Here is an 11182-nt window from a genome sequence, read left to right on the forward strand (position 1 = left end):
TCTCGAACTCCTGACCTCAGGTGATCCGCCTGCCTTGGCCTCTCAAAGTGCTGGGGTTACAGGCGTGACCCACCGCCTTATTTTAATTTTAATAGAGTTAAACAGTTCAATTTTAAATAGAGTTAAATAGTTTTAAATTCTTTAGTTTTAAATAGAGCCAGTTAGGCCGGATCACTGAAAGGGGACGTTTGAGCAAGTACTTGAAGGAGGTGAGGGAGCAAGGGACTGGCTGTCTACGAGAAGAGGGAACAGCCAAGCAAAGGCCCCGGGCCGGCCGCATGTTGGAGGAAGTGGAGGAAAGCCATTGTCAGGGCGAGTGAGTGATGGGAGAGGAGGAGAGGTCAGAGGACACAGGGCTTTGTGGGTGTCGTTGGAACTCGAGCTTTCATTCTGGGGGAGGCGCTAACAGGTTGGTCTGGCTGCTGTGCCCAGCAGGTACGTACAGAAGGGCCAGGGTGGCAGCAGGGAGGCCAGTGAGGAGGCTGCTTCAGCCTCCCCCACAGAAGCAGGAGATGGGGAGAGGACCAGGGAACCTCACTTGCGGATCCTGCTGAGACAGGATGTGGGCCCCAGTCCTGGGGCTTGGGGATGCTGCTTGCCGCCCAAGCCAAGGACCCAGAACCCAGCTTCGGCGCCCTCCTCCCCCAGGCGAGACGCCCCTGGCCCTGGCGGCGTGCACCAACCAGCCCGAGATCGTGGAGCTGCTGATGGAGCACGAGCGCACCGACATCGCCTCCCAGGACTCGCGGGGCAACAACATCCTCCACGCCCTGGTGACCGTGGCCGAGGACTTCCAGACGCAGAACGACTTCGTGAAGCGCATGTACGACACGATCCTGCGGCGCAGCGGCAGCTGGGAGCTGGAGACCACGCGCAACAACGACGGCCTCACGCCGCTGCAGCTGGCGGCCAAGATGGGCAAGGCAGAGGTGCGGCCCGGGGCGCGGTGACGGGGTGCCCGGGGCGCGGGGGGCGGGGCCCAGAGCGCGGGGGGCGGGGTCCGGGGGGCGGTAGGCGGGGGCCGGGGGGCGGGGGGGGGCGCGGGGGCGGAGCCCGATGAGTGGTAGTCGGGGCCCGGAGCGCGGGAGGCGGGGTCGGGAGGCACAGCGACCACTCCCTCAGCCCCGGGGCCTCCGACCGGGGATCCACAGAGCACAGCCGCGGGCTTGGGAAGGTCCCAACCTGAGGTCCAGAAACGCAGTGGCGGCCGTGGTGGGTTTGTTCTGAGGGGCCCCTCGGAGCTGGCGCCATGCGGCCTGTGCATCCGATCCCCACATTTCTGCCCCCAATCCGCCGCGTTTCTATCCCTTGCCCTGGAAGGGCTGCGCTGGGGGAGCTTGAGGCTGAGGTGACACCGTAGCCCCCGCAGGGCTGAGTGGGTGGCCCTCGGGGACTTCTGCCCCTCGTGAGTTTCAGGACGGCTGCTCCGGCCCGGAACCAATGGGCTGCCATTTCCCAGTTATGGAGAGACCCCAGCCTGGCTGTCGGGTTGGAACTCCGTGTCACGTCCTCAGCAGTGTGGCTGCTTCGGGCCCTTCTTGCCTTGTGTGACGCGGCTGAGAAGTCGAGGCTTAGCTGGGAGCCTTGGTGAAGGCTGGAGCAGGGCTGGACGGATCTCTTTCAGGGGCTGGCATCATGGCTGGGCCTCATGTTCTGGGGCACTGATCCTGGGGACCGAGCATGTTCTTCAGCCTCGCTGTCTCTGCCCTCTGCGAGGAGGCCGTGGCTCCCTGGAAGCCACAGGAGGACGCTGCGGGGTGGTGGCTGTTGTGTAATCACAGCGGTGCCAGCCTCGGGGTACCCTCCCCCCCCACCCCTGTCAGTTGCCCTGAGGGCCTTGGTCCTGTCCCAAGTGGCCAGGGCTGGGCCCCACAAGGGCCCTTTTTATTCCCCCGTGGGGGAGGAGGAGCTGGAGAACAGCTTCAACAGAGGAGGGATTGTGTGGCTGCCTCCCCGAGCCTCCTGCCCACCCTCAGGGCCACGGCTTGCAGAGGCTTTGAGGAGTCAGCTTGTGGTTGCAGATGGAGCTTTCTCCAAGGCTGGCTTCCCTGTGTGCCACTGTGGTGTGTGCTGTCCCTGCTGCCCCAGCCCAGGGAGGAGGCTTCCTGCATGAAGCACGGCCCCAGGACACCCTTGTTCTCCAGGGGACAGTGTGCCCGCTGTGGCCAGCCTGGGGAAGGCACCTGTCCCCTGCTCCCCTCCTCTGTTCCATGTCCTCCAGAAAACTTTTCTGGATGCTGCCCAGGTTGCCCACTGTCCTGGGGCTTTTACAGGCTGGGGTGCAGGACAGAGAGTCTTGGCCTTATCCCTAGGAGCTCTCTGGCTGGGCTCTCATGACACACAGGATAGAATCCCTTGGGTCAGCTGAGACCAGGCCTTGGACGCTGTCCTTCCCAGCAGTCCCTTCCTCTTGGGTCTTGAGTTGGTGCCCCAGGCAGCCCATGTCCCCATCCTGGGGTGACCCAGGGCTCAGCTTTCAGGAAGCAGGAAGCCAGAGAGCAGCGGCTCTGCATCCAAAATCCGATCCCTGCACTTGGATCCACCCAGGAAGCTTCACAAAATAGACTCCAGGTCCCACTCTAGAGATTTTGAGTTCATTAGCTGATGCTGTGGTCTCTTTTGCTCTGTTGCCAGGCTTGAGTGCAGTGGCGCGATCTCAGCTCACTGCAATCCCCGTCTCCTGGGTTGAGGTGATTCTGCTGTCTCAGCCTTCCCCAGTAGCTGGAACTAAGGTGTGTGCCACCATGCTCAGCTAATTTTTGTATTTTTAGTAGAGACGGGGTTTTGCCATGTTAGCCAGGATGCTCTCCATCTCTTGACCTTGTGGGCTTCCCAAAGTTCTGGGATTACAGGTATGAGCTGCTGCGTGTGGCTTCTTTTTTTTTTCTTTTTTTTTTTTTTGTGACAGTCTCACTTCATCGCCCAGGCTGGAGTGTAGTGGTGTGATCTCGGCTCACGGCAACCTCCACCTCCCAGGTTCAAGCGATTCTCCTTCTTCAGCCTCCTGAGTCTGTGATTATAGGCATGCACCACCACGCCCGGCTTATTTTTGTATTTTTGGTAGAGATGGGGTTTCATCATGTTGGCCACGCTGGTCTCGAACTCCTGACCTCAAGTGACCCACCCGTCTCGGCCTCCCAAAGTGCTGGGATTGCAGGCGTGAGCCATTGCGCCCGGCCATGCTGTGGGTATTTCCGAGTTTCCCAGTGACCCTAATACGGAGCAGAGTTTTGAAGATCACTGACCTACCAAAGTCCCACGGGCCTCCCTGTAAGGGGTGGTGCCTATCATCACCACCCGTCTGGCCAGAGTGGTGAGCCGCAGCTGGAGGGGTCTTGGCTGAGGTGGACTGGGGCAGCTGGGAAGACTTCTGGCTTCTTCTCAAGTCCAGAACAAATGGAAATTGGTTCTAAGAAATCATCAGTGCCTGCATTTTTCACTGAACTGGGGCTGCGGCTGGTAGGAGGATTTCAAGCTGATTGTGCAGCTTGCTGCAGCCTGCAAAGAACCTTCCCACCTTTTTTCCCTGGCATTCACAACCTCCCGTGAGATGGGCACAATGGCAAACATCGTGCGTGTTCCACAGATAAAGATGGGGCCCGGGGGTCACTGCGCCAGGTGTAGAGGCAGATCTCCCCCCGTCCTGGGTTGGGAGTATCTTGTGGGCCCAGCCCGCCTCTGGCTGGCCCAGCTCTGCTAGCCCCGGCCCCTGTTCTGCAGCTGACAGCTGTGCCTCGTCCCGTCCTAGATCCTGAAGTACATCCTGAGTCGTGAGATCAAGGAGAAGCGGCTCCGAAGCCTGTCCAGGAAGTTCACGGACTGGGCGTATGGACCCGTGTCGTCCTCGCTGTACGACCTCACCAACGTGGACACCACCACAGACAACTCCGTGCTGGAAATCACTGTCTACAACACCAACATCGACGTGGGTCTCCCGGGCAGGCTGGGCAGGGAACTGAGGGCTGGGCTTCAGGCCGGGGGCTCACAGATGCTGGGAAGACCCAGTGCTCCCAGCCCTCCCCGCTGTGTCTGCCTCCCATGCTCCTTTGCCTTAGTGGTCAGAGTCAGGCACAGAAAGTGGAGGCCTGGCACAGATGCTGGGCCCGACTCTTCCTGGTTGACCTTGGACTGTAGACCTGAGTGGTGGTGGTTGGGGGGGGTCTTCTGGACCCAGTATCCAGGGCGGTGTGGGTGTGGGTGTGAGTGTGGGTGTGGGTGAAGGGGTGGTTGGGGCTGATCCTTTACATATTGTGTCTCTCCCATCCCCTGTTGGTGTATATGGCCAGGCGTAGGATGCTTTCTCTCCCAAAAACTGGTCCCAAATGAGGGTCAGAGAGTGCACTGCTGGAGAAATCAGGGGGGCCTTCCTGGAGAAGGCTAGTGGGAGGAGTTTGGTGCAAATGGAGGTGAAGAGAGGAGCAGCTGGATGCTGCCCAGGTTGGCCCCTGTCCTGGGGCTTTTTGTAGGGTTTATAGGCTAGGGTGCGGGACAAAGAGACTTGGCCTTATCCCTAGGAGCTCTCTGCCTGAGCTCTCCTGACCGATGGGATGGGAACCCCCTGGGTCTGGTGAGACCAGGCCTCGGACACTGTCTTCCTCCTGTGAACAGGAGGACCTGTCCACTCTAACAGGTGAAGCGTGTTCAGCTTTTGGGGGAAGCGGGGCAGCAGGCTGGGCCTTCCTCCTTTGTATTTTACCAAGAGTCGTGCTTCCCAGAGTCTCCTGGCCTTGGGTCTTCCCAGCGCCTCACAGCAGCCTGGCTGGCAGGGCAGGGATTGTTCCCAGTTGTATAGGTGAGGAGTCTGAGGCCCAGAGAGGGTCAGGCTGTCCTGAGGTCACACAGCGAAGGAGGGGCAAACTGGGGCTGGAACTGCTGTCACCACCTCCTGCCCACTTCCAGCCTTCACTTTCTGCTGTGCTTCGGGTCCTCCTGCTGGAACCCGGGCTCTGGGGGCCTTTGCTGCCCGAGCACCCTGGGGAGGAACCTCAGGAGCTGGCATCACCCTCCCAGCATTTCCGGCCAAACCGGTCCACCGGGTGTAATGATGGCCCCTTCCAGGGTGGCACTGACTCGGAGCTCCCATGGGCCATTTGAACTCGGTGCCCCCTCCTCCCTCGCCTCCATGTGACTGCTGGCCTTTCCCCCCAGAACCGGCACGAGATGCTGACCCTGGAGCCGCTGCACACGCTGCTACGAATGAAGTGGAAGAAGTTTGCCAAGTACATGTTCTTTCTGTCCTTCTGCTTTTACTTCTTCTACAACATCACCCTGACCCTGGTCTCATACTACCGCCCCCGGGAGGACGAGGTACGTGGGCCCCTTGCAGGGGGAAGAGGGGGCGGGCACAGCTGGAGCTGCCCCACGTGCAGATGGGGAAACTGAGCCCCAGGGAGGGGCTGAGTTTGTCTCCAGTGCTTGGCTGGGCTGAGGCCCAGGTAGACCCATGTTGGGGGAAGTTGGAGAATTCAGAGACTCAGGACCTGCCCGGGGTCTCTGTCTAAATATAGAACTGTTTGGGTGTTTCTGCTGTGAGGGCCGCAGGAAATGGGAGGGGGCTAAGCGCTCCCTGCCTGCTGGGCCCCAGTTTCCCTTCCATCACACGGGGCACGGAGCCTCGGCTTTATTGAACTGTGCTGTGAGGCCATGTTGAGTGTCTGGATACGGAGGGTTCTGGAAAGACTGTTGCAGTAGAGCATGAGGGTGCTTAGCACTGGTTGGATGATACTCCTCGTTGTAGAGATCTGGGCTTCCATCAAGGGTGGGGAGGGTAGGGGTCAGGGAGCAGCTCTTCCTTCTCTGGACCTGTAAAGAGATCGGGTTTCATGCTGGCCTCTGACCTGGCTTGAGCACTTTTCCTGTGTTTTGACTCCTCTAGTGTTGGGACCAACTCGACCCTTCTTCCTCTCTATTCTGACCACCCCTCCTCCTTCCTCCCAGGCCCTCCCGCACCCCTTGGCCCTGACCCACAAGATGGGGTGGCTGCAGCTTTTGGGGAGGATGTTTGTACTCATCTGGGCCACGTGCATCTCTGTGAAAGAGGTGAGTGGCCACTCGGCCCTTCCGGACCGCCCCTCAAGGTGGGCAGGTGGCAGCATGCCTGGCCTTCATCCCTGTCTGTTCTGCCATTACAGCTGGGGAGCTTTGGGGAGGCATTTCCTTCCCAAGCCTGAGCTCTCTGAGTTGTAGGAACAAATGAATAAGGCTGGCCTATCCTCCCTACTCCATCCATCTACTTCTCTATCCATCTGTCCAACTATCTGCCATTTATCTATCCTCCCAGCCCTCAGTGTCCATCCTCCTCTCCCACCCCTGTCACCCATCCGATCACCTGCTCTCTTTCATGGTCCCAGCCACTCATTCATCCGTTCACATGCCCACTCATCCTTACCGACCATCCTTCTATCCTTCATCCAACCGTCTTTCCATCTCTCCATCCCTCCCTCCTTCCCTCCCTCCCTCCATCCATCCATCCATCCGTCTGTCCGTCCGTCCATCTGTCCATCCATCCACCCATCCATTCAGTGAATCAACACATATAATCTGAACACCTTCTATATATGTGTGGCCCTGGAGGAGGTGATAGGGACGGGGTGAGTTTACCCTCTTTGAGTTCACAGCCTGGTAGGGGAGATAATATGGCCACAAATATCAAGACTTGACAGTAGACCAAACAAGACCCTAAGCTGGGTTCAGATCAGTGTTCAGAGGAAGGGAGGTGACTTTTACCTGGGGCCAGGGGATGGCAGAGATGCTTGAGGGCAGACATGGCACTTATTCTGGTGGAGTAGGATTGGGCATGAGGACCGTGGGGACAAGGTCACTGCAGGGTGGGTGTGGGGAGCAGCATGAGCAAAGGCTCGGAGGCTGGATTTGGGAATGGAAGGCAGCTGTAGATTGTACCGCTTTGCAGGCTCTGGGGTGAGAATGGGGTAAGAAGTGAGGGAGGTGAGATTTGAGGGCGCGCCCACCTTCACCGTGGAGCAGCCTACGCCCCCCCCACCAGGCACAGGTCCCTTTACCTATCCGTCACCTGGGCTGGAGCCAGGCCTTCGCACATTCAACCCTCACTGAGTCTCGGTCCTGGGGAAGCACCCCCTGCTCAGCTCCCCCAGCAAGGGCCATGAAGAGGGTGCAGTTTTTCTCTCCTTCCTGGCCTAGGGCATTGCCATCTTCCTGCTGAGACCCTCAGATCTGCAGTCCATCCTCTCGGATGCCTGGTTTCACTTTGTCTTGTAAGTAGGTCTGGCCCCTTGGTTACCCCCTCACAGGCGGGGCTGACGTCCTGTGTGGTGACTGCTGCGTTCCCCTTGAACAATCATCCCAGGCACTCTGCCACAGGGACACGCCAGGGACCTCCACTCCCTCCTAGCAGGAGACACATGGATGCCGGTGGAGAGGATCAGAAAACTTCAGGGCAGCCAGGCATGGGGGCTCACGCCTGTAATCCCAGTACTCTGGGAGGCTGAGGCGGGTGCATCACCTGAGGTCAGGAGTTTGAGACCAGCCTGGCCAACATGGTGAAACCCTGTCTCTACTAAAAATACAAAAATTAGCTGGGCGTGGTGGGACGTGCCTGTAGTCCCAGCTACTTGGGAGGCTGAGGCAGGAAGAATCGTTTGAACCCAGGAGGTGGAGGTTGCAGTGAGCCAAGATTGCGCCACTGCACTCCAGCCTTGGCAATAGAGGGAGACTCCATCTCAAAACAAAAAATTAATTGTGGTGAAATACACGTAACATAAAGTTACCATGGTAACCATTGTTGAAGCGTACAAATCAACACTGTGAAGTACATTGTTGGGCAGTCAGTGTCGAGAACTCTTTTCGTCTTGCAAAACTGAAACTCCACACCTATTAATCAACAGCCCCTACTCCTCTGCTTCCATCTGAGCCCCGCCCCCCGCCCACCGTAACCACCATTCTTCCTTCTTTCCCTGTGAATTGGACTATTTTAGGTACCTTATATGTTGAGTCATGTAGTACTTGTTTTTTTAGGATTAGCTTATTTCACTTACCACATATCATACTTTAAAGAGATTTGAGGCTGGGAGCGGTGGCTCATGCCTGTAATCCCAGCGCTTTGGGAGGCTGAGGCAGGTGGGTCACCTGAGGTCAGAAGTTCAAGACTAGCCTGGCTAACATGGTGAAACTCCGTCTCTACTAAAATACAAAAACTAGCTAGACGTGGTGCTGCATGCCTGTAATTCCAGCTACTCAGGAGACTGAGGCAAGAGAATTGCTTGAATCCTAGAGACAGAGGTTGTAGTGAGCAGAGATTACGCCACTGCACCCCAGCCTGGGCAACAGAGTGAGACTCAATGTTCCACGCACACAGAAAGATTTAAAAAGTAGGGTTTGGGGGACTTTTGTTGTGATTGGCTTATAAGTATAGATGTTGGCAGTTTTTGTCATTTTGGTTAAAAATGCAGTCATTTGCCACATCTTTGGTCTACTCTAGAAATTCTCAAATCAATGTGGGAATCAGAAATTCTGTGGGTGACTTAGATTTTTTTTCTATATATTTTTTATTTGTAGAGACAAGGTCTTGCTATGTCACTCAGGCTGGTCCTGAACTCCTGGCCTGAAGCGCTCCCCCCACCTCAGCCTTCCAAAGTGTTGGGATTACAGGTGTGAGCCAGTACACCCGGCCCGTGTGGGTAACTTAAAAAATATACGGCCTCCTGGGCTGTACCCTAGAACCTTCTGCGGCCCTGTGGATTTGTATTTTTTTTTTAAGCCCCCATCAGCTGCAGTCAGCCTACTACGGGCTGTGACTGGCCTCTGGTGATGCTTTTGCAGGCTGAATTGTATGGTGGCTGCGTGGATCTGGGGCAGCCTGATACCCATCTCTTTAGTGCCTGTCACCGGGGTGACTGTTCAGGGGTGTAGGAGAGGTTTGGGGATGTGCATGTCTTTGCCCTGATGCTGAGGAATCGTAAGTAAGGCTGGTGTCTCCTGTGTCTCCTGAACAGTTTTATTCAAGCTGTGCTTGTGATACTGTCTGTCTTCTTGTACTTGTTTGCCTACAAAGAGTACCTCGCCTGCCTCGTGCTGGCCATGGCCCTGGGCTGGGCGAACATGCTCTACTACACGCGGGGATTCCAGTCCATGGGCATGTACAGTGTCATGATCCAGAAGGTGCGTTGGGCGGGCCCTCAGAGGACGGCCGCTTTTCAGATGGGGACACTGGGACCTGCAGGCAGAGGGGCTGACCGAGGGGCGGCCACTGCTCCTTTTCCCGAATGCCGTGTTAGGCGTCCAGACTTTAAATCCCCCAGGCTTGTGGGGCACCGGGGAGGGGGATGCTTTGTGGAGGAATGTTCTCACCCCCGGGCAGTGGCGTGCTGGTAAACATTTAACAACCACTCTGTGCGTGCGTGCGTGTGTGTGTGTGTGTGTGTGTGTGTGTAGGTGGAATATGTATATATAGGTGTGTGTATGTATACACATAAACTTATCGTACATTTTACTATTAAAGGATGTCTATCATGCAATTTGCAAATAATGAAAATATACAATACAGTTTATTGTAAATTCCACGTAGCCAGTTGAGTCTCAGAATAATTTGTTGCCTTTTTTTTTTTTTTGAGACTGAGTCTTGCTCTGTCCCCCAGGCTGGAGTGTCTTGACCCAGTCTCAGTTCAGTGCAACCTCCTCCTCCCGTATTCAAGTGATTCTCCCGCCTCAGCCTCCTGAGTAGCTGAAATTACAGGCGTGCGCCACCACTCCTGGCTAATTTTTGTATTTTTAGTAGAGATGGGGTTTCACCATGTTGGCCAAGCTGGCCTTGAACACCTAACTTCAGGTGATCTACCTGCCTCGGCCTCCCAAAGTGCTGGGATTACAGGTGTGAGCCACTGCGCTTGGCTGATTTGTTGCTTTTTATTGAATTCTAGTTTTTGTCGTCAACCTTTAGTTGCAATTGACAGAAGAGTACTGTTCAGACATGAATGTTGGTTGCTATTCTTCTTTATAAGCAGTGATTAAAGTGAAACAGTTAAGATTTATGTTGAACTTTACTTGTTTATCAATGATGTGAGCAACTTCTTTGCTGAATTGGATGATAGTTTGCAAACACCGGAAGAATATTTTATTGATATGTGTGTGCTGTACACGGTGTAAAGGCTGCAGACAGAACAGATTTAAAAATGTGATCTGGATTAACACTTTCTCAATCACTGTCTTAAGGATTGAGCCACTGTGCCTGGCCTGTCTTTTTAAAAAAAATATGACTTATTTAATTGTAAGTTTATACAGTTTAATTTTTTTTTGCAATGCAAGGATTTGATATACGTATATATTGTGAAATGATTTCCAATTTCAATTAGTTAACTCACCCATCACCTCACACAGTTGCTGTTTCTTTGTGTGCGGTAAGAACATGTATGATCTATTCTCTTAGCAGATTTCCAGCACACAGCACAGTGTTGCTGACTATAGTCATTGTGCTGTACATTAAATCCCCAGAACTTACTTATCTTCTAACTGAAAGTTTGATTTAGTTCCGAGTAATGGCTGTGTTTAACAACCAGCTCACAGACTTCAGGAAAATGTAACTCTCAGCTCTTGCGAGCTGTTCTGAGCTGGCTCCAGCATGCCACTGCCCCCAGGAAGTGTGAGGATTCCAGATGTGAGAACCTGTGGTGAAAGGTACAGGGCAGATCACAGGGAGAAGAGAACCTGGGGCTGGAGCAGGAACTGAAGGCTTCCTGGAGGAGGCGGGATCCAGAGCTGAGCCTTGGAACATCAGGAAGATTTGGCTGGGGCAGGGGAGAGTGGCCCAAGTGAAGGGATGGTTAGGGTAGGGGCTGGGAGAGGGTGGGAAGCAGGAAGATCAGCGTACAGTGAATATGTGCTTGCACCTTATGCTTGAATTCTGTTTCTTTCTTTGCAGGTCATTTTGCATGACGTTCTGAAGTTCTTGTTCGTATATATCGTTTTTTTGCTTGGATTTGGAGTAGGTAATTGATTTGTAAATAATAGTAACTCCCACATTCGTGAACACTTTATACAGATGTCAAAAGGACAAAGCGCATGGTGGCCTCGGCAACACTTACATCAGTTATCAGTGGGGCACTTTCCATGCTTGCCATTTTCCAAGACTTTTCCAAGAATCCATTCATCCATCCATCCAGCTAATCATCCATCCATCTATCCATCCATCTAATCATCTACCCATCTAATC

General features: G+C 54.8%; 1 protein-coding gene across 2 annotated transcripts in view; it reads left to right on the forward strand.

Annotated features, from left to right (window-relative positions):
* The window catches only part of TRPV3 (transient receptor potential cation channel subfamily V member 3), a 42428-nt gene that overhangs the window by 23663 nt on the left and 7583 nt on the right, over nucleotides 1-11182 (forward strand). For both annotated transcript variants that reach the window (XR_004265775.1, XM_032270065.1), the window contains 7 exons: nucleotides 649-929; nucleotides 3749-3925; nucleotides 5149-5307; nucleotides 5938-6039; nucleotides 7159-7232; nucleotides 8970-9135; nucleotides 10892-10958. Coding sequence is in view for 1 of the 2 variants with exons in the window: in XM_032270065.1 (XP_032125956.1) it covers nucleotides 649-929; nucleotides 3749-3925; nucleotides 5149-5307; nucleotides 5938-6039; nucleotides 7159-7232; nucleotides 8970-9135; nucleotides 10892-10958 (1026 nt within the window). In the remaining variant the exon portion in view is untranslated. The remainder of the gene's footprint in view (nucleotides 1-648; nucleotides 930-3748; nucleotides 3926-5148; nucleotides 5308-5937; nucleotides 6040-7158; nucleotides 7233-8969; nucleotides 9136-10891; nucleotides 10959-11182) is intronic.

This window comes from Sapajus apella, unplaced genomic scaffold (assembly GCF_009761245.1).
Source record: "Sapajus apella isolate SASKATOON/1434 unplaced genomic scaffold, GSC_monkey_1.0 scaffold202, whole genome shotgun sequence".
Taxonomy (NCBI): domain Eukaryota; kingdom Metazoa; phylum Chordata; class Mammalia; order Primates; family Cebidae; genus Sapajus; species Sapajus apella.